The sequence below is a fragment of the Pyxicephalus adspersus genome, chromosome Z (assembly GCF_032062135.1).
Source record: "Pyxicephalus adspersus chromosome Z, UCB_Pads_2.0, whole genome shotgun sequence".
In the NCBI taxonomy this organism is placed as follows: Eukaryota; Metazoa; Chordata; class Amphibia; order Anura; family Pyxicephalidae; genus Pyxicephalus; species Pyxicephalus adspersus.
Genome location: NC_092871.1, coordinates 64,541,478 through 64,565,056, shown reverse-complemented (window position 1 = coordinate 64,565,056; position 23,579 = coordinate 64,541,478). Strand labels below are relative to the sequence as shown.

The following is a 23,579-nucleotide window of genomic DNA, read 5'->3' as shown; positions in this document are numbered from 1 at the left end:
GGGGTCACAAAATAACATAAGACAGAGGACAACTGTGGGCAGGATAACACGTCTTTGGGAGAAGGGAAGCAAGTCAGTGACAATAAGTAAACAATGAATATCCCATTTTGCCCTTTCAGTCGCAATGAATTCCCCTATTCATAGACTTCATTGCAGTCTAGTCTGCCTCCTCCATGTCTTAAGTCTTCTCATCTCTCTCAGTTTTCCTTCGTGTTATATTGCGGGGCTTGATTTTTAAGGACAGTTCCCATAGAGCCTCTTCGGCCAAGTGGTCGCTGAAGTCATTGAAAAAAGAGATGATTTCATCATTGCGGCGAATCTCGTAGTGACTGTGGGAGAGATTGTAATATCCATATTAAAATTACTCAATGGTTTTATGTCAGCAACATATTTTTTAAAGCTTTGACCTTTTAGAGACCAGAGATCATTAAAGACTAGTAACTCAGGTCAAACTTAATAGTGCTATTATGGATCTGAAAGTTTGCATACCTAAATTAAAAACCCAAAAATATATTTCCTGCTGATGTAGCTTTGTTATTGCAATTAGCTCTATAAAGGTCTTTATTATGATGATAGCGCTGTTTCGGTAACAATGGTGGCCACTCCGATGGATTATTGGGAAGAAGCTTTTGTAACAATCCTTAGACATACACAATAGGCACATCCCTGTCCTTTGGTCACAGCTATTGTTTACACTGTTAAAATCCTCCCCCTATGTCTAACACCATAGCTTTTCCTTCTCCACTGGGATACCCTGCTTACTGCTTTAACTTTCCCATACAACCCTCCTTCTTCCTTACATACACAGCTCCTGGTTCCTCTGCCAGACTATTCCCCCACACCCTGACTACCCTGCTTATTAGTCAGACTCCACTGCACAACTTTTCCACTAGCCCACCAGACCCATTTGTCCACCACTAACAGTCACCTGCACTGCACACTGAAACCACATTTCCTAACCTTAATACATTTAACTCCCAAAATAAAACATTCAAATTTGAAATATAATAAAAAATGGTTCCAAGTACCACACCTTTAATACCATAACTCTGGTGATTTATACAGAGGATAAACACAAAGGATGAGCAATATATATATATATATATATATATATATATATATAAACTGTATAAACTGTAGGGAGCAGCAAATGGCACTGCAGATGCACTCACAATTGCAGTGAACTAAAGTAATGCTGTAAAAAAAATGCATGAAGTTAGAATTCTACCAATTAAAAGTAATGATGGGTGCTAGGGAAAGTGATTTTTCGACATTTTTTACATATTTCTGGACTAGTTCTTTAATTTTAATTGCCAACCCAGTTTAATATCAATGCTCAAACATGAAACAGAAAAAGTAGTCAAGCAATACAAACATGACAGAGTTAAATACAGAGGGCAGACTATGAAGACAGCTTTGCACTTACACTTGCTGAAATCGTCTCATGCTGTCTAGGATATTGAACTGTTGCCACCTCTTGGAGAAGTTTACTTTACCATCAATATGGTCTGGATTTCCTAGGTGCACAAAGGTGAGGTCCTGCAGGATTAGACCCCTAAAAGCAGAAACAAGAGATCAGCACAAGTCCTGTAAATTGTGTTTAGGGTTTTCAAAGCAAAGGAGACTTACAAGTAGGGTATACATGGGGGTTCCACCTCAGAGAGTGCTGCCCGGTATGCTCGGAACGAAGACGAGCTGTCTATTAGCGTACAGTACTCAGCCAAGCCCTGTTAAAATCAAGTACAAGGTATTATTTCAACACATACAAGCAGATGTATAATACAGTTCCGAAAATAAACTCCCACAACTCACCTCAGAAGTTTGCTTTTGCCATTCCAGACGGCGGATGGGGGCAGAGTCCAGTGCAGAGAGGATGGCAAGGTAAGAGTTAAAATTGTTAAGTTTCCTCAGGTGCTGTAAAGTAAAAAAAAGTTTCAAAAAAGAAATGCTTAACGCACAGAATATAACCAGTGCTTTGAAGTTCTAAGCTAAAAATCCAAAAGGAAGCTCAATACAATGTACTTCAGGTGTAAATATAAGGGAGTAATTGTTAGGAGATGGACTGTACAAAGTCCAAAGAATTAATTCATATTAAGCATCCAACATCAAACCACACTAACTATCAGAAAGTCTGTATAGTGTCTGCTGCTCTCCAAGAAGTTTGTAATGTTCTGGTAATGATAAAAAGCCAAGAATTTGTTGGGCTTTAGCTCCCATCAAGATTAGGGTGTCCGCCCATCATAAAATTATCGGGTGGCTCCTCTTCAAATCTGTTGTACAACAGCAGCCAGGATTTAAAAAAAATATTTTTATTGTTTATTAAAAATCACAGTATCATACATATTTAATGTACATTAACCAAACATCGAAATTAAAACAACATACATTATACAATATGAGTGCAATAGAATCATTACATAACAATTGAATACAATAACCTTTATTATTACACTTTGAACAAGGACATCTTTAGTATAATAAAAACAATATATTAATTATAACAATTGGCGGGATCAGCTATCATCTGTATTGGAATTTAATTCAGAAAATAGAGGTTTCCGTAAATATTAACATAGAACCAGTGAATCATTATTTAGAAGACAGAGTGGGCATACCATACCATGGAGGAGTGGGGTTTTGTGAGTTTCACCATCAATGAACCTACTTTGTTGCCCTATCTGTAGAAATTATGTTTTAAAAAATGTGAATTTGTCTCCACCTTAGTAGCTACAAAAGCATTAAAACATTTGACCACCTGCTGCCAATTTTGTTTTATAGAGTCAGTCCCCCGCTCTACATATTCCTTGTATGCCTTGATTACCTTTTCTTGAAGTTCGTTATATTGGGATCTATTCCTTGTGTTTGCGGACTGTGTATTTTAAGATATGGCCTCTCAATACTGCTTTCAATGTCCGCCACAACAGGACAGGGGTGTCCAGGTTCCAAATTATCATCCAAGCTGTTAGCCCAATGACTTTTACCCAGTTAATGAACTCTGGTGACTTCACCAAATAACTCAGGGATCTCTAGATCTGGATATTATGAAACGGCTTAGAGAGTGTTAAATGTCAGAAGTACTGGAGCATGATATCAAACATGTCAAAGTTCCTGGTTCTGCTTCCCATACTATGAAGTGTTCAGTTATCCTTCAGCGTTTCAGGTTGACATTCAAAAATCCAGCAACCTCCGGACCGGAGGTAGGCCGGATTCTTGAAAATTCTGGATTTTCTTTCTATATACTTACCTCCACACCCAGATCAGCCTTCCTCTCGCAGCACCATGGACATCTGGCACAGTTCCAGGGAGCAGGCAGCAGGTACAATTCCTGTATTTAATTTAGCAAGCAAGACCTAACAGCTGTTTCTGCAGAACAGCCAACCAGTGTACTACAGTCCCTGTATTGAACATGCGATCTGAAATTCATGCCAGGAAACTGAAGGATCCAGGTTATCGATGGCCGGGTTTTCGATTGTCAACATGTATTAACCACCTGGGCGTTACACTGATGTCTAGATTTCTGTACCAAAAGCGTTACACTGTTTTTCATGAAATTTTTTTTCCCTCCCTGACACACCCCCATACATCACCAATCACATCACCCGGAAGATGACTCATCCTCCCAGTGATGTGAGGGGGGGATTTCCCTGCCCAGCTTACACAGACAGAGACGCTAGAGGCTGCTGCTGCTGGCATCTCCGGAGAGATGCACAGAACAATGCAGGATTTCTGCAGTGTGCTTGACATCTCACTGCAGATGCCAGCAGCAATAGAAAATCTTTTATTGCTGCAAGAGGTAATCCAGTTGTAATCCAATTGTCATACAATGTATCACAATCGGATTGCAATATAACATTTGTTTACATTTAACCACCTGGTGAGAAAAACTCGGGGTTAACGATAATTGCAAAAGTTTTTACCCCAAACATGCTCGGGCTTAACGGCCAGGTGGTTAATATTCTAAAAATTAATTTCAAACATCAGCAGTAGGAATAAGATACTTTATGACAGCAGCTGTTTGAGCTGGTAATCAGAGATCTGACTGGGATCACTAATAAATAATAAAATAAGTCACTAGGTGGTTTACACAGCCAAGATATGTCCAAAAACAAAATACTAAATTTATGTATACTGAATACAAGATAAAATGCATGTTTTTTTATAGTATAGATTTGTGATGAGTGTGGGTGGGGTTATGTCATCATGAGGTCACGCACAGTGACACCCATCTCGGCGCTCCATCCATCTGTTCCTGGCCGTCTGCCAAATTTTAGAACCCATTGTGGCCCCTGAGTCAAAAAGTTTGCCCACCCCTGCCCTAGACCGTATAAGGCATGCATGTTGTTAGCCCCAGGTGCATAACTATACATTTATCTATAACAAATGCCATTTTCCACTTGGCTGCCCAATCAAACAGTACATTCAGGTCTGCTTGTAGATTATAGACATGCTGTATGGACTTAATTCCATTACATAGCTTGGTGTCATCTGCAAACACAGAAATGGTACTTTTAATCCCAAACTCTATATCATGTATAAAGATGGTAAACAGTAAAGGTCTAAGCGCTGAACCCAGGGGTAAACCACTAATAACCTTAGACCATTCAGAGTATGAATCATTATTACAACTCTCTGGATGTGGTCTTTAAGCCAGTTCTCTATCCATTTACAGACTGATTTTTCTAAACCTATTCACCCTCCCCCCAACTATCCCCAATCCACCCTCCACTAGTGGTTGACACTTGACTAACTTTTCTGCCACCTTATTTAACTGTCCCACCCCTCTCTGCCCTAGTTTAAATATGCCTCCACCATTCCCCTAAATCATTCCCCTAGCACAGCAGACCCCCTTTCATTTAGGTGCAAACCATCTCTAGCATGGTTTTCCAATGTGTCTCTTGCAAAAATACAACATAAGGGGATTTACGTTTCAAGTGTATTAGCACTTTTTTCTGCTTTTGGGGACTGTTAAGTCCCACGACATTCTAAAGCCAGTAATTTTAGCCTATTCTGCGTGATTGTTTTGGGTTGGGGTGTTTGAGGGCCAGAAGGCCTCATATGAGCATAGCCAAAACAGACCTTTACCTTTTCTGATCCCCAATTTTCTGTGCCGGCTGCAGTCCCACAGAGCTGTGGCCAAACAAGCAAACAAGCCCAAAACACTGTGCTACCAAATTAAAACCGCTAAATACTATCAAAGGCTCTCTTGTAAATACACATATACATTCAACCTCGTTTAACCTCCCTGGTGGTCTGAATAATGAGTTTTTTTTAAATGTAAAAGCGGTACATTTAAAAATACTCATTATTTTAAATTTCCCGCCTACCAGCTCAACGGTCCCGCCCTACAGCCTAAGGCTCGTGAGCAGATGCCTGGCTGGCATCTGCTTCCCCTGGCCTTGCATCCCCAAGGTTCACACACCGGGGACACAGATGTTGGCCGGCATCTTTGCAGCCTGGCAAAGCCGGGGAAGTAGATGTAGGGCATCACTGGAGGACGCCACTAGAATTGTGGGAACCAGGTAGGACTTTAAAACACCCTGGAAATTCCCCCCAAATGTGGCTGAATATATTTACCAGCCAAACTATGTTTAGTCGAAAGGAATGTTGACCTTGAGATGAATGATGATCATCTGATTTTCCTCTTGTATAAAGATCAAAGTCTGAGTAATATCATCAAAAATTTTGGTTTGCTGGCACATGAAACTCTCAGTTTCACTGGGTACATCCAAGCAATCTGTGTCCCCAGTTCCACTAATCCTCGACAGACTGGAACAAATAATTTATGTTTTTGTGCAACTGCATCCGAGAAATCCTGAAAAATCAAGATTTTCACCTTTCCCATTCTCACCTCCCTCTGCCTGCGGTATGGTACAAGTACGACTTCCTTGTCCATATCATGGAAAAATCTTGCTTTTTACCGGCCTTGGTCTTTGGCTTGTAGAAACTCGGTCTGGGTCTATCCAGTGTGTTCTCTCAAACGCCCAGGCTGTTAAGGGAGGGAGGTTGAGGCTAGCATGAAGTCAACCGATAGAAATCTTTGTAAATCCAAGCCTTTATACTCCTCAGGAATGCCAATAAAAAGTAAAAATTTGAGCGTCTGTTACGATTCCCCAGATCGTCTACCTTTTCCTCCATGGATGAAAGTTGAATGGACTGTAGGTTTAATTTGCCTTGTGTTTTAATTAGTTGAACCTGCAAGTGGCTGACCCGTTGTTCCAGCTCAACGATCTGTGCCATGTTAGTAGATATATTGGATAAGGCTGTTTCAATAGAGTTGTAATCCCTCAAATTTCGTATCGAAGTAAGGCATTAATGGATCGGAAACTGCTCTGGCTATGGCTTCCAAATGGAGGACTGCAAATCATCCGAAATGGTAGGAGGCGAAACCTGGGCCGTCAATAGATCGGCTACGCTGGATCTGATTTTTAGGAGTTTCCCTTCTTCTTAAAAGAATTTTTCGTGACTGGTTACTCTGCATTTTGCTCAAATATTTCTTCATGGTTGTCAATATCCTAGAATCGCAGAGTAAGTAGCAGTCAGTACCAACCGTATCAAGGGGGATGCTGATGCACTCCCTACTTGCACTGTAATCTGCCTCGATACACTCAAGCAGTTGAGGAGCAGTCCTACGGTATATTATGAACTGACACTTTATGATTGAAAATAGCATTTTATAAGAATCAAAAATCCTCCTAATGAGAGAGTGTGCCCAGGAAAGCCAATGGGAAGAGCAGTATAAATGTATGTTCCCGTGAACACAGCAGCACCGTTTAATAACTGCATTTCAATAATAAAAAATAAAGTGGAACATCCAGAGGGATCCCTGGCTTGGCTAAGAATAAAAGAAACTATTTTGAGTGATCCAGATGCTCCTCAGATCAAAGTATGCAGAGAGTGTCGACAAATGATCTCAATGTATACCGTATTTTTCGGACCATAAGACGCACTTTCCCCCCCCAGAAGTGGGGGGAAAAAGTCCCTGCGTCTTATGGTCCAAATGTAGCCTTCCTTCTTACCTCTCATCTGTTCCTCTGTGCCCGTGTGCAGCCTCACAGTTTCCTCCTCTGCTACATCTCCTGCTGCTGTCCCGTGCCCCCTGTATAGCCCCCCCTCCGGCTTTTCTTCTGTTCAGCGAGGTACGTCTCCTGCTGCTGTCCCGTGCCCCCTGTGTAGCCCCCGACTGTGCTGTTGGTTTTTAATGCACATAAAATATTTTAGGACACTATTTGTTTCAGAATCTTTTTTTTCTTCATTTCCCTTCTCTAAAAACTGGTGCGTCTTATGGTCCAGTGCGTCTTATGGTCCGAAAAATACGGTATATGCTCCTATGCACACAGCCACACCATGTATTGGAAACTTTGCAAGACCCCAATGAGAGCAAGATGGACTCACCCTGGATCAAAGACATTGGATGCAGAGGTGAAAGTGCAGGTTAATTGGCTTTCTGTATTCACTGTGGGTCCAGATGTGGAGCAGAGAAAGAAGTGTTGCAAGGGTTACTAATCCCAATTAGCCTGGTGTGCTGCTGCAGCAGAGGTGCTTGATCCAAGATGGATCCTGAGCTCCAACTCCTGGCTTTGTGGTGGCTAGCAGGGCTAAAAAAACCTGCTGCCACTCAATTCCAGCTCCCGCACGCTAGAAGCGGCTTTTCTGGACTCAGAGAAGCCTCTGATGCCTGAAGATTAATAATGCAGATTGGAGCTGTATTACAGTGCAGCTACCTAGCTCAGTGCCGCCCTCAGAAGTCTCAGTAGTCAGGTTTTTTAAAACTGTCTGTGTCCCTGTTGAAGAGATTTTAGATGTTGTTCGGAAACCAATTGAGCAGATTTATCTTCACTTCCTGTTCTATCAGACATCTGTCACCTTATCAGAAACTGAGCGGAAATCCTCCTCAATGAGATATAGACAGCAAAGAAATCCTAACAGATTTTCTAAACCTTAATTTGTAACATTTTTGTGTGTCTCTGTTGGAGGGATTTCCTCATCACCCATTAAACAGACATGAAGCCCCTCCCACACAGATAGGGAGCAATACAAATCCGAGAGAGTATTTTCAGGGTGCAATCAGGATTAAATTTTGTTTAGCTCTTAAACCCTAAATTACTTTGTTCATCCTTGGGTGCAAGAATCAGTCAGTGAGGGAAGCTAAGCTGCTGATGTATTGCTCACCTTCATAATTTTGATGAATTTCAGCAGCAGCCTTTCTCGGTCTTGTGCCTTCTCTTGCAGCATGATGATGGATCGCACCCTGTGATAGACGAGCCAGTTACTGCAATGCTTTTCACTGCCAAAGATTTTTTTGTGAATGCTATCATTACTCATTATGTTACCATGAATGTTATCATTACTATATATTCCTGTTCCCTTACCAGTAGGACATGTTGTTAAAGTGCTCTGTGAACTGTGTCAGGTTTGGGCTCTTCTCCTCATTTTGTTCTTTTGCCCACAGCAAAACCTCAGGAATCTAAATAGAAAGAAAGAGACCAGATTAATGCCATTACGTGCCCTGGTAACATACTGAATAGTTCAAATCAGTGAAAATCATAGGGAGGTCAGCTGAGAAATGAAAAACTTGCACAGAAATGACACGGTAATCCCTTGGAACCTGTGGTTCAGCACACAAAATGGCTCCATCGGTCACAACCTTTTATTAAATAAGCTTGTGGTGAAGTGAGAAATTCTGCTTAAACATAGCTAAGTTTGTCTCTAATGCTCATCCTGGTAGTCATGTAGTGCAGCTGACTGCCAGCAAAACTCAAATGGTTACTGGAATAGCAGTGTGTATAATATTTACCTTCTGTATTTTCTGTAGCACTTTTTACACATTACCAACTGGTGTAGGTCACCACCAAGAAGAACCACCTAATGTAAAGGGCATCAATTCACTACACTCAAATTCTGCAAAAAATGTTTTAAAAATGCTGTTTTGAAATTGCTCACATATTTCAAGATGCTTTGTTGCTCAGGTTCACAGCGTCTATCAGTCAGCTCATTCTGCACTGTCTGTGTAACTGATACACTAGATCAGTGTTTCTCAACCAGGTTCCTCCTGAGGATGCTAGGGGTTGCTTGAGCAATCTGTGCCCCTTTTAGGTAAGTTTAGGTGGCACTAAATTTCTTTTTGGCTACCTGTAAGTGTGCCATTCTTCCCACTGACCAGCAATGTATGAGACATTCAGTACTGTGACCTGTGGATATAGTACATATAGCAGGGGTTCCCTGAGGACCTGGAAGTTATTTTAGGGGTTCCCCCATGTTATATAGGTCAAGTAACACTGCCTCAGGGGTTTGTAAGCAATGAAGTTGTAGGCAGTGAAATACAGAACTCTTTCTAGTGACAGATCTATAAAACTTTACACATAATGCAAAAACACAATTATGTAACAACGTGTGGCTATTTTGAGTTTAAATTTATGTGTGAGACAAAGGATTGGTGGTAAGTATAGGCTTTCAATGGTTTCGAGGAATTCTCTACTTGGAGAAATATAGGTGCTGCCACCACTGAACTGCTAGCTGCCTCTGGCTTCAAAATTTCAATACACAGGTCTGGAACAAGAGAAGTCAAAACCCCCGATTCGCATATTGGTATGGAAGTCATACCAGTATGTGGATCAGTGTTTACTAACCTCAATCTTGTAGAAAAGTTCTGCATCCAGAAGGGTCAGCTGTTCTGCAATTTCATGACTGTGAAAGTCATGGAGAGTGCCTGGCCTGTAACAGAATAGATACTGAAGTTAGTCTTCCAGTTGCACAACACTGCAAGCAGAAATTAGTAATGTAGACCAGGTTTCCTGTAGGTACTGTATGTATAATTCTGAGATGTCAAAACAGAATGCAAAAGTCCACTGTACATCAATAATATGTGGAATATGAACAGTTTACCAGGACAATACCATACTTTTCACACGAATTACTATGTGAAATAGAATACATGACTACCTTGCAGCAACACCCCTGGCAGCCAGCGGTCTCATGGCAGAGTTGCAGTGGCTCATTCTCTTGTTATCCACCTTTTCCAGGATGTTCTTCCGCAGGACTCGGGCCAGACTCAGCTCCCCTTTACACACCAATTTGAACACCAGTTCCATCAGCAGCTTTAAGATTTCATCTGTCAGCTCCACCAAACTGCAAACAAAGACAAGAAAGTCAAAATATCAGTTTAGGGACATGGCAATGCATGGCCATTATCCTGTCTGATTTTAATCAATGAACCAAACAAGCATGCAAATCAGAAAACATCAAAAATGTAATGTCTTTATCTGCATATTGATTCTGGATTTAATATTTGACCAGTACAAATATTTGCAGAAAACACAACATGCCTAAAACTTATCGGCTCAGAAAATCTAGGCATTCATTTAGAACTGGGTTTACTTTAGGGTAAAGCTCTCAAATATATAGTTCACTTACTGGATATCAATTGTGTATGCAGCAATGCAAAGACTGGCCCTTTTTAATCTTTTTCATGGTATGTCAGAGGCTTGCTCTATAAAGGTCATTATTGTATAGTAATAAATCCTTCAGTGTTATTCTATTCACCACACCTTACTTACCACAGCTCGTCCACAACTCTCACCAGCACAAAGAAAGTGTTCTTGCTTACACGTTGCTTGAATGTGTCTTGGAAGTGGCAAAATCTCTCATATGTTGAAATTAGTTAATGAAAACAGAGACAAAATCAGCTCTATATATACATAAAGAAAAAAGGGTAGGACCCATAAGAGAAACTATGATTACAGAAGCTAGGTAAGCCTAATTAGTGCCAAAACAGTTATAATAAAAATAATTTTTAGTACGAAAGAGAAAAGGTAGGCTTTTAAATGGCACTGTAATTACCTGATAAAACTGTTAACTTTATTATTATTTACAGAAATATAAAAACATTTTCATAGAGTATACTGAGACATACATGAGTATTAACAAGCTATTGAGTACGTTAGAGGTAAGTACTGAACTTAGTTTGCTAGAAATACTGTGAATTAAATTAACTCAGACATAAACCGCCTTGCAAAACGCGTTTCGCCCATTCAGGCTTCCTCGGGGGATTTGGAGAATCGAAGAGTTGAATAGCAAACTCTAAAACATGAATGGATACTATTGTAAATATCAAAGAGTGCTCAATTCATATCTAACAAATATTTAGCATTGTTTACAATAGACACCCTAAGAATTCTTTAAACACATATTACATATGCAAACACTACTTGTATATTGACAGAAGAAATATAATATATTAAGGAACATGGTTTCCAAAGAAATAAATATGTGAATAAATTATGAATAGAAAGGATCACTTTTGAGTACAGACTTGGGTCTCAGTACAGCGAGTTCATTAAAAGCAGATGATGTCGTTTTTGAGTTGGCTGCAACATTTGGATGAATTTGTCTGATAGATAATATTGTCAGATATAAAAATATGATTCCAATGATATATAAGAATAATTTGTTAGGACAGAGAAAACTTACATAAGTAACTGTGCTGTGGGGCAATGGGCCCAATTTTGAAAAGAATGGTGATGATCCAACGGAGACCCAGTTTTTGTATAAAATAGCTTATAGTGTCTTTAGGTAAGTAGCTGAAGAGATGTTCCAGAGTAGTCTCTGTAAAGAGATTGTAAAAATATGCATTTTCATATACTGAGACATACATGAGTATTAACAAGCTATTGAGTACGTTAGAGGTAAGTACTGAACTTAGTTCGCTAATAATACATTGAAATAAATTAATTTAGACATAAATCTCCTTCCCAGACGCGTTTCGCCCATCCAGGCTTTCTCAGGGGATTTGGAGAATTGGAGAGATGAATAGCAAACTATAAAACATGAATGGATACTATTGTAAATATCAGAGAATGCTCAATTCATATCTAACACATATTTAGCATCGTTTAAAAATATGATTCCAATGATATATAGGAATAATTTGTTAAGACAGAGAAAACTTACATAAGTAACTGTGCTGTGGGGCAATGGGCCCAATTTTGAAAAGAATGGCAATGATCCAACAGAGACCCAGGTATTGTATAAAATAGCTTATAGTGTCTTTAGTTAAGTAGCTAAAGAGATGTTCTGGAGTGGTCTCTGTAAAGAGATTGTAAAATATGCAATGCAAAAGTTATTAGGGAAGGTATGATAAAAAAGGTAAAAATACAACTGGGGTTAAAAGGTATTTACCTGATTAAGTGCACAGAACTTCAATCAAATTGTGGAATTTCATAGGCTGATAAAGAATGCTGTTAGATAAGTATAATATATTATATATATATATATATTAAATAGTGATCAATGTAGGGGAAAGAGGTCTTTAATAAATATACTGTAAAATGTTAGTGATATATTGTACTTACTTTAGGTATTGTTTTTATTATGTAGCAAAAATGAAGTTGAAATGGGTATGTTCATGACGGAGAAAAGAGGAGAGTACTTTGCGGGATCAGTTATCAGTGTAACTGAAAAGGCACTTAAGCTAAATAGTTTGCTGATTACAGTCCAGTGAATGATCAATAAGAAGGGAAAAAGAAAAATACTGGGGATACTTACATATTGTCACAGATCAGCAGCACTGCTGATCTGGTACTTGTTGTCCTCCTGATAGTGTCTGATTTGCAGCAGCTGTTCCCACCTTGCTCTAGCTGCTCTGCACTTAGGGGCGTTGCTGAGCCATTTCTACCAGTTGATTCTCACCTGTCCTTCTAGTCCCCGCCCAGCTAGCCTGTCAGTCTCCCTATATATCCTGGGCTCAGTCAAACACCTATTGCCTCAGCAATAGGTATTACTACCCGATGTTCCTACGAGTATTCAGTTTCCAGGCCTGGTTTCTGGTTCCTGACCTTGGCTTGTCCTGACCGTGCATGTTCTCTGCCTGCCTTGACCCGATACTGTTTTTGGTTTTTGAATTGCCTGTCGACTTTGTACTGCGCCTTGGTTATCTCCAACTGTCAGCTGCTACCTGCACGGGTGAGTCTGAGGGCTGCAACCTGGGTGCCGTTCGCAGCAAAGCCCAACAACCCTTGTGGGGTGCTCTGGTGAACACCAGGCGGTGCCTTAGACTCTGCGCCTCTGATATCACTTCGGCTAACGTGCTGGTAGCACAGAGGGTCCACCTCCTGTCTAGTGTCTTGTTCGTGACACATATTTTGAGGTGAAAAGGAGATAAGGGCAGCCTGTCTGCAGCCAACCAACACAAAAGGGTTGGTGTTGCGTTCAGGGCGTCCTTTTAAATAAAAACAGGAGCTAGAAGCGGTGACAACCATCTCGCAACCCATAACCATTGCTATCTGGGAGGCATCACTTCCATTCAGATAACTGTTTACCACTCTTTGAGGTTCTGCACTACTTTAATCTCTTGCAATAAGAGTAAGTGCAATACTAAATATAAAGTTAATAACTTTGAGGATAAAAATATCCCTGAAATAAAGATATTTAATTTTAAACAAAAGACAAAAAAATGAAAACAATCAGGTTTTTTTGTTTATTGTTTTTATCAAGTGGCTATAAAGTAGTAGCATAGCATGGATAAAAATCAGGAAAAGGAACTTTACCAGTTTAAAAATATGAACCACATTCTTTGGTGGTTTTAAAACAAAAACAAAGCTTAACTACATGAACAAAAAACAAAAAAGCTGGAAAATCTAAAACAGTTTATATATCAAACTTGGAATATAGTTGCAGAGTGGAATTGCAATCCAAAACTAAATCAATGTAGTGTTGTTCCAAGAAATAGACATGCTTCCTGCCAGATCCTCTTTCATAGAAGCTCTTAAATCTGACTTAGCTGAAAATAGTCTTTCAACACTGACTTGGGTGGGTGGCATTGCTGTTACGGTTCTAACCACATCACTAATAATCTCAAGATAAACAAGGATGGCTTCTTTTACAGTTTTGATGAGCGATCAAACTTTTCTACTTCTTTTAATTCTTTAAAAAAAACTCCTGCTGGAAGCTCTTTATTTGGACATTTTCTGGTTGTTTATCTTTCACGCATATGCAACATCGCTTTACTGTTGAAAGTTCTATTTTGTCAAAGTAGGAATCAAAGTCTAATTCTTCATTTGATCATTTGGAGGATGATCCTGAGTTACCAGTGCTTATAGCTTCATCCAGTGGTGGTATTTCAGGTAGTAATTACTTCATGTAAACTGCTACATCATAGGGAGCCTATTTTGCAGTATCAGTCTGGTCGTCTCTCAACAAAATTTGGCTCATTGGATCAACATAAATAGCAGCTAACAGGATTTGATTATCCAGTAAGAGATTCTCTTTTTTCTTCATTGAAGATACAATGTCATCAGCTATTAACCCTCCACTTTTATTCAGGCAATATATCAAGCTCTTCCATTTCAAGAAGAATTTACCAGGTGTTAAATCTTCAGACTGCAAACTCTTGGTGACAGTAAAGGGGTTTCAAAGTAGATTTTCCAGTGCTTTTACTTGTGTCCACTGGCTTTCAGTTAAAAAAAAACATTTTCACTTTCCAGTTCAAGAAAGTCTTTTAGTTCAAGCAAACGTACCATCAAATTAGTGCTTCCCCATACATACAACACGGCACTATACACACAAATAAGCTATAGCCATGCACTAAACCCAGACATAATTTGTCCTATACAGAAAAACATGCACAAACATATATACTATACACACAACCCAACACAGAGCCCTACATTTTAGCCCATACACACAATATGCACTATACACAAACATTCATACATTCCTGCACTATACACACAAACATACACATAGCCCTGCAGTTTTATCCAGAAACATGGACACAGCCGTCTATCATAGTACACACAAGCAGCTATGCAGTTTTAAAATAAACATGAACACTTACTTATGAGCTATTAAGTTGGAGATAGCTTTAACTTATAGGAAAGGATGGAAGGATAGCATATCTTTCAAACCAAGGGGTACTCTGGCATTCAAGGGATGAATCCATTTAGTTTCAGCTTTTAGGAGGGCTTTATCTATATTGCCTCCTCTAGGGTTGGGAAAAATCTCTCTTTAGGGCCGAGAAGGAAATCACGTTGCTGTTAAAATTATGTTGTGTACTCCAACTCAACAGCTCTACTGGATAATGCTGATAGTCATGATAACTTCTCATGCCTAATTTTTCTAATCTCAATTTAGTAATTTATATACTATATTTTTTTTTCTGACCTATTCACTAAACATTATATTGTTACTGTATATTACTAGATATGCTGGTACAAATTTTAGGCATACTATTACACTCAATTGAAACCTTAAACATGTTTCTTTTCAAAGGTTTGGTTTGTTAAGTATAGATTAATTGAGAGCTGCTATCAACAACCCACTCAATGTTATTGGTATAAAACACATGTATATAACATCTTTTAACCCTCCTGTCTGTTGTCACATTGTAACAATTTCTTCATTTCTATCTTCAATGTTTTTTGAATTATCACTTACAATTGTTGCTAAAAAAAAAATGTTACTTTACGATTGTTGCAAAAAAAATAGTTGTTCCACGTATTTTATTCCAATCGTTAGGATAAATACAGTTATTACCAATTTTCTAATATGTGTTCTTTCTATTGATACATATTACCAACCCCTGACTTGCTGTTATGTTTTATGTAACAGAAAATGGTTTCCCTGCTATTTGATTGTTCTCTATATATGCACACTTAGTGATCTATTATTATACTACATAAAATTTAAATGATCCACTAAAATATTGGTTTGCTCCTTCTCCGTGTCTCCACGGGGGACAGGAGGCATCCTTTTGTCTGGGCGCTTTCAGTACAGCTGTGCCAATCTCTTGGCACTTGCAGTATATATGTCCCTCGTTTGGGCATCAGGTTATTCCGTTTGCGCAGAACCTGACTGGAGCGTTGGTCCTTTTAACCTGTCGGGTGAGAGACACTGGAGGTTAAATTACTGCAACAAACATAATACTGTGTCAATTTAAATACATCTACATAGCATGCCCTAGCTCGGGAAACGGTGGAAGTACTTGTTATCAGAACTTCCCTCATTATCACGCATGCGTCGTTACTTTTGTGTTGGTTGGCTGCGCACAGGCTGCCCTTATCTACTTTTCACCTAAAAATATGTAAGTATCAGTTTTTTTTCCTTTCTTTTTGATCATTCACTGGACTTTGATCCGGAAACTATAAAGCTTAAGTGCTTTTTCAGTTACACTGATAACTGATCCCATGAAGTACTACAATTTCTCTCCTCTTTTCTATGTCATTAGAACAAACTCATTTCAACTTAATTTTTGCTACATAATAAAAACAACACCTAAAATAGGTACTATATCACTAACATTTTACAGTATATTTAATAAAGACCTCTTTTCCCCACATTGATCACAATTTAATATATGATACTTACATAACAGCATTCCTTATCAACCTATGAAATTCCACAATTTGATTGACGTTCTGTGCACTTAATCAGCTATATACCTTTAACCCCAATTTTGATTTTATTTTTTAAACATACCTTCCCTAAAAACAACTTTTTCTCTTGCATATCCCGAGGAAGCCTGAATGGGCGAAACGCGTCGGGGAAGGAGATTTATGTCTAAATTAATTTATTTTAATGTATTATGTTTAATGTTGCAGCCAACTCATAAAAACTACATCATCTGCTTTTAATGAACTCGCTGTACTGAAACCCAAGTCTGAACTTGTAAGTGTTCCTTTCTATCCATAATTTATTTACATATTTATTCCTTTGGAAACCATGTTCCAAAATGTAATATATTTCTTCTGGCAATATACAAGTGGTTATTGCATATGTAACATGTGTTTAAAGAATTGTTAAGCTTTCTATTGTAAAAGATGCAAAATATTTGTTAGATATGAATTGAGCATTCTCTGATATTTACAAAAGTATCCATTCATGTTTTATAGTTTGCTATTCATCTCTCCAATTCTCCAAATCCCCTATGGAAGCCTAAATGGGCGAAACCCGTCAAGGAAGGAGATTTATGTCTAAATTAATGTATTTTAATGTATTACTAGCGAACTAAGTTCAGTACTTACCTCTAACGTACTCAATAGCTTGTTAATACTTATGAATGTCTTAGTATACTCTATGAAAATGCATATTTTACAATCTCTTTACAGAGACTACTCCAGAACACCTCTTTAGCTACTTACCTAAAGACACTACAAGCTATTTTATACAATAACTGGGTCTTTGTTGGATCATCACCATTCTTTTCAAAATTGGGCCCATTGCCCCACAGCACAGTTACTTATGTAAGTTTTCTCTGTCTTAACAAATTTTTCTTGTAGATCATTGGAATCATATTTTATATCTGACAATATTATCTATCAGACAAATTCATCCAAATGTTGCAGCCAACTCAAAAATGACATCATCTGTTTTTAATGAACTCGCTGTACTGAGACCAAGTCTGAACTGTAAGTGTTCCTTTCTTTTCATATTTACTCACATATTTATTCCTGTGGAAACCATGTTCCTAAATATAATATATTTCTTCTGGCAATATACAAGTGGTGTTTGCATATGTAATATGCGTTTAAATAATTCTTACGCTGTCTATTGTAAACAATGCTAAATATTTGTTGGATATGAATTGAGCATTCTCTGATATTTACATTCGTTCATGTTTTATAGTTTGCTATTCAACTCTTCGATTCTCCAAATCCCCTGAGGAAGCCTGAATGGGCGAAGTGTTTTGAAAGGAGATTTATGACTGAGTTAATTTATTTCAATGTATTACTAGCGAACTAAGTTCAGTACTTACCGCTAACGTACTCAATAGCTTCTTAATACTCATGTATGTCTCAGTATACTCTACGAAAATGTTTTTATATTTCTGTAAATAAAATAAATATATAAGATATATAAAATAGGTAAATTTATAAAGTAAACAATGTTATCAGTTACCTACAGTGCCATTTAAAAGCCTACCTTTTCTCTTTTCCACTAAAATAATTCCACACAAATATTCCTAAAAGAAATGTGAGGTTTATTTTCTCTTTCAAGTCAGTAGAGCTTTGGCTAATCTAAAATCCATCATGTAAAGAGTTGGAGCAGTTTTTCAGGAAATGCCATTCTTTTGGGACTTCATTTTCACTCCTACTGCCTTCAGTTTCTCTTCAGGAATTGGTTTTTACCAAGTTACCTGGTTGCAGAGTGATATTACAGGAACTGGTCTGGGAAGTACAGAAAATCCGAATAGAAAATGCTGCCAATATTAACAGCCAAACATAGTTGAGGAGTGTTTGTTTACTTCAAAAGAAAACAGCACAGAAGGTTGCAGAGGCTGACCTTACTGACTGCCTACTAAAAATACTAAATGTCTGGCGGACTTCAGCTTGCATGGGATACTGATCTGGAACAAGGATGCAACACATCTGCACACAGGTAGCCAGGGACCTAGAATTTTATGAATTGCAATGCCAGTCTTATTATTCCTATATTAAAGTTTTTTTTTATATAATCTTTTGTATAGCCTGCCTGCATTGGCCTCTGGGGGAAGATGGTAAAAAAAAGTGACTAAAAGACAGTCTTATTTTTTTTTTCTCTATACAGAAAGGATATCTGTACTGGAGTTTCTGAATCAGCTCTTCAGGTGTAATAAAGGTCCGGTAGGTGGTAAGGAAAGCCTCACAATAAAGAACCAGATCTGTAAGAATGAATACAACATTAGAATACGCTACTATGTCTTAGAAAGGTGACACACAAACACATATAACAGCTGTTTATTTATAGAGTAAATCAAAGACAGAAAAAGTGAAGGAAAGCTAGATAAAGCATTTTATCCATAGTCCTCCCGCATCCCAGAACTGTGAGGTCATAGAGACATGCTACAAAAAGAAGAGCCCCGGGGCGATCCTCATCCAAGAGGAAAATCTTTGAAATGTAACAGTTCTCTCAGCTGAGACCTTGAACCAAGAAAACCCACAGATTGTCCTCTTCTGAAAAGCCCTGGATAACAGCGATGTGAATCGGTAACACATTGCACATCAAACACCCTTAAAATATCCTCAAGTAAATATGTAGCAATAAAAACAATGAGCCAATATAGACATATACTCTGAAGAAAATTGATTTTTAAGGACAAGATCAAATCTACACACAAAGCTGAAACATGTTTTAGATATAATTTGATAATGGATTTAATTGTGCAATTTATCAACTCCTTATCACTACTAATGAGTCTATCCAAGTACCTACCATTTCTGTGCACCACTCTACACAACAGGTGTTACACTGTACAGAAGGTTTACATTTTAAGATGGGGTACATTGCCTTTAAAAGGAATAAAAATATAGGTTGGGCCTGCAGTTTCCTAAGCTCCGTAGGTCTCGAATGTGATAACTAAGGCTAATGTCACACCTTAGATTGGGCTACAAGCAAGAATGTACCAGCAACAGGATTAATCTGCCATGCAGGGAAAACACTCGCTTGCTTTCTAGGTGTTGCTCCTTTTATTATTAGTATTATTATTATACAGTATTTATGGTTCAATTTTTTTTTATTGAAGAAAAAAACATTATAGCAACAAAATAGTAATAAACTGTTACAGGAATACATATCAAAATAAAGGAACAGTATAAAATACAAATGTCAGTGTAAACATCTGGTTCAGATTAACAGTAGAGAGCTAAGTAGCAGGGGAACAGAAAAAGACGAAGCGTTAACAATACAGCGAAAAAAAAGTCAAACATACAATAAACATTATTATACAGTATTTATATAGTCCCGACATATTTCACAACTTTACAGAGCCCATATTCATGTCACTAGCTGTCCCTCAAAGGGGCTCAAAGTCTAAAGTCCCCAACACAGCCATATATTAACGTCTTTATGTATGGTAATGTTTATGAATGTTAATATTTAATACAGTCTTGGGTCAATTTTTTGGGGAGAAGCCAGCCAATTAACCTAACTGCATATGTCATGACTTTTGTAGCAATACCTATCTACAAAATAACCAAAAAGTTACAAAATATTGGAGATGAGAGAGTGATTCCTTGTTCATCCAGTAGGTGAGGGAGTGACAGATGCAAGCAGCTTAGTATTTTACTGTGTGCATGTGCCTTCTAAAACAATTCAACCACTGTGTAGTTCCCTGTTACAAGTGTGACATTAGCCTAATCTCAGATGTAATTATTCTCTGACAGACAACAAAAAGGAAAAGCATTAAAGACAAAAGACTTACCCTTTCGGTCTGTCTCTGTGGCATGAACCAGTAGGATATCTCCAGAACCACCCCTGACATCCGGCCCATCGTCACCCTGCGCAAAGAAAAATCATCATTCACGTCTGCCAAAGAATAAAAAAAAAAATTCTGCCACCTCAACAGTCCACTATAAAGCAGCTCACCTCTTGTTTTAGGGTGAGTTTTGCCATGATCTCATTGTGGTCCACAAGGGAAAGTTCATCCACCTCCTCGCTCTCCTCTGCCTCTGGTGCTTCATGATTATGGCTGCTAGGAGAATTGGGGTGCCTAAAAAATGAAGGTAATCAATATGCAATCAATATGGATCAACAAGGCATAAACAATAGACAAATGGTCTATGATCTAGTTATCTAGCTGGAGAAAGAAGGACCTCCAGAGGGAAACAAAAGATGGGACTTTTAAGGTACTTTAACAATGACATTTCATTAAAAAACAACTTTATTTGCATATCATAATTAAAAAAAAACATTCAGGACAACAAAAAGGAAAATATATAAAAAATCACATATTAATAAAATCAAGTTTGGTGGAAAAGGCCTTATAGGCTACTAGACAAAGGTCTTCTTCCTCAATGGGAAATATTTAAAAATTGAACCATCGGTCAATAATTTGACTAGGCAAAAAATTTGACACTGTTCTGCAAATGTGGGAGGTAGCTGTTGGGCTACCTCCACCCACCAAACTTGATTACATGAATGTGTGATTTTTTTCTGTGTTTTTTGTTTTGTTTTTTTGTCTTGAATGTCTTTTAATCATGATATGCAAATAAAGTTGTTGTTTTTTAATGAAATTTCATTGTTAAAGTACCTTAAAAGTCCCAACTTTTGGCCTTTTTCTCTCTGGAGGTTCCTCTTTCTCCAAATAAAGAACTAGACCCTTTGCCTATTGTTTGTCTTTAAATGGTGATGTAGTACACATAGATTAAGGTTTAATTTTAAGGGGTTCTCTATTCAATGTTTTATCAACAAGGCATAAGATATGCAGGGATTCTGCACAGGGTACATAGGGAACCCTAGAGGCCAGTGACCAACATGCTGTGACGTAAATATCCCTGTCGATTTCTTTTATTAGACCAATCAATGGAACATTGCACAGCTAGTCACACTGTAACTTGTAACATTTATATTATTAAAAGAAATTCATACTGAGAAATAAAACCTGCCATAGGCCTCCTTTTTAAAATACTGCCTGGCTGTCATGATAATTTCTCTGGCTTCCATGTTTTTCTGGGCCACTTCTCGTTTCACCCTTGAATTCAAATGAAAACAGACTCCATATGAAGCAAAGGAGGTTTAGAAAGAAAAGAGGAGGCAGAGAAAGAACAAGTGCCAACACAGGGAAGGAAAAGGTGGCAACAAAAGAAAAGGAGGCAAAAAAAAAAGAAGAGGAAACTAACATTTCCAAGCTTTATTTAAATAAAGCCTGCCTTGGAAATTAACTGCTGAAAGGAGGACTTAATGGAATATAGCTAGATGATATGTACAAAAGTAACAATTTTTTCAGGCCCTTTGATAAGTGAGTATCATTTAACTACAAACTCAAGTACTTGGATGCAATGTGAAATGATTTGGGGAAAAACACCAAATGGATTTTTTTATTTATTTATTTTTAGTTTCCCAGCACAAGTCAGAGAATGTGAAATGTATCTGGTTGCCTGCTCTATTACCTGTATGCAGTATAAATTTAGTAAATCACATAAGGTAAGACAGTACATTTTGCATTATACCTCCCTTTATAGCAGTGCGTTCAGTCCATTTCTAATATAAAGCAGATACAGCTAACAGGCCCCATGGCAGCTGTACAATGGGTCATTAATGAACCTATCATTAGAAGTAACAGCGTGTGAATTAAGTGTAGTTAACTTAAGTCTTTCGATCCAGGGCAGTGAGAAGAGGAGGTAAATTCTTTGTAATAAGGACTTGACACTGTCACAGTGGCAAACGGAATAACTGGAGCCACAAATAACACTCAAACATTCAATCAATGAAAACATGGAACAACCCTATTATAGACAAAATGTACTTGCCACATCCTGATATAGACAAATATTGTTGAAAGCAAAGAATACTGGAGGGACATTATAGGCAAAGTTCATAGACAATTCCAGCAAAAAACAATGTGATTCTTATTTCAATATTTCTTTTAATGTAAATTCCTATAAAATGTTAACAAAATAAATAACACATGACCTCTACGCATTTCGTGGGACTAGCCCACTTGTACAGGAGGAATCGGTTCAATTCTTAAAACTCCCCTCACATGTGTAGAGGTTATAGAACAAAAAAAATGAGATCGCAAGGGAGGAAGCATCAGTATCCACCCTGGAACCTCTTTGAGACTCAAATAGGCTGGTTTTCTCTTATCCTAATTATATGGTAATCCAGGGTTAATTTATGTCCAACTTCAAGTCATCCAATGATTGCTCACATATAGTTTACATCCAAAGCAGGACACAGGGATCTCTGCTGTAATGGTGTTGTTAATAACGTTTGTGCTTCTATCTCTCAAAGCAATCATCAGGCTATGTTGCAGTTTGCTCTTCACTTTTGCAACAAGCTTTGAATGTAAACTATATGTGAGCAATCATTGGATGACTTGAAGTTGGACATAAATGAACCCAAATTAACATATAATTAAGATAATTAAGATAAGAGAAATCCAGCCTGTTTGAGTCTCTACGAAATGCGTAGAGTCATGTGTTTGCTTTTTATATTTGTTTGTTTCAATGTTCTGGAATTTTTTTTATGTAGTTTAACATTTTATAGGAATTTACATTAAAACAAATTTTGAAATAAGAATCACATTGTTTTTTGCTGGAATTGTCTATGAACTTTGCCTATAAAGTCCCTCCAGTACTCTTTGCTTTCAACAATACTTGACATGGTAATCATTTAACATGCAGTGTTTTGTCTGAATGATGAGAATGTTAAGTGAGGAGGAGGAGATGTGGAGTAAAGACCAGGTATTACAGATCATACAAGGATGAACTACAAGATCACAGAGGAGTGAATAGCAAGAGGGAGGAGTACTGGTATGACACAGAAAATGCAAGCTGTATCTATAAAATACAGGGTCTGAAAAATAATTAGGGGCTCTGCTAGATCGTTTATGTTAAAGCCAAACCTTTTCCACCATGGACCGGGGTTCACAGATTTTTTGTCTGATAATAGGAAAAAACATGGCAGCTGAACTTACTAAGTTAAAAGCCAAAGAATAGTGCAGTCCTATATAATTTAAACAACAGGTTTTGATTTATCACATATCCAAAAAAAAAAGTTGTTAAACATGTACCGTGTTTCCCCGAAAATAAGACACTGTCATATTTTTTTTGGCTCCCAAAAACACACTAGGTCTTATTTTCAGGGGATGTCTTATTTTTCCATGAAGA

At 37.9% G+C, this 23,579-nt stretch overlaps 1 protein-coding gene and 1 long non-coding RNA gene across 12 annotated transcripts in view; both read right to left on the bottom strand.

Annotated features, from left to right (window-relative positions):
• Positions 1–23,579, bottom strand: part of RAPGEF1 (Rap guanine nucleotide exchange factor 1) — a 126,365-nt gene that overhangs the window by 5,504 nt on the left and 97,282 nt on the right. For 8 of the 10 annotated variants that reach the window (XM_072431847.1, XM_072431850.1, XM_072431848.1 and 5 more), the window contains 12 exons: positions 20,335–20,458; positions 20,171–20,246; positions 18,547–18,631; positions 10,554–10,646; positions 9,940–10,125; positions 9,627–9,711; positions 8,370–8,464; positions 8,170–8,248; positions 1,813–1,914; positions 1,630–1,727; positions 1,427–1,555; positions 7–329 (listed from right to left, as the gene is read on the bottom strand). In XM_072431847.1, coding sequence (XP_072287948.1) covers positions 179–329; positions 1,427–1,555; positions 1,630–1,727; positions 1,813–1,914; positions 8,170–8,248; positions 8,370–8,464; positions 9,627–9,711; positions 9,940–10,125; positions 10,554–10,646; positions 18,547–18,631; positions 20,171–20,246; positions 20,335–20,458 — 1,303 coding nt within the window. In that variant the 3' untranslated portion in view covers positions 7–178. Of the gene's footprint in view, positions 1–6; positions 330–1,426; positions 1,556–1,629; positions 1,728–1,812; positions 1,915–3,561; positions 6,513–8,169; positions 8,249–8,369; positions 8,465–9,626; positions 9,712–9,939; positions 10,126–10,553; positions 10,647–18,546; positions 18,632–20,170; positions 20,247–20,334; positions 20,459–23,579 lie in introns of those variants that run through there. The other 2 variants (XM_072431856.1, XM_072431853.1) reach the window with 2 other exon arrangements.
• On the bottom strand, positions 10,654–18,536 carry LOC140344592 (uncharacterized). Of its 2 annotated transcripts, XR_011923602.1 has the most exons (3): positions 17,747–18,536; positions 11,947–12,081; positions 10,654–11,601 (listed from the first exon to the last, which is right to left on the bottom strand). It is a non-coding gene; the product is annotated as an uncharacterized lncRNA (long non-coding RNA). The 2 variants fall into 2 exon arrangements; XR_011923603.1 differs by lacking the exons at positions 10,654–11,601; positions 11,947–12,081 and adding an exon at positions 13,458–15,868.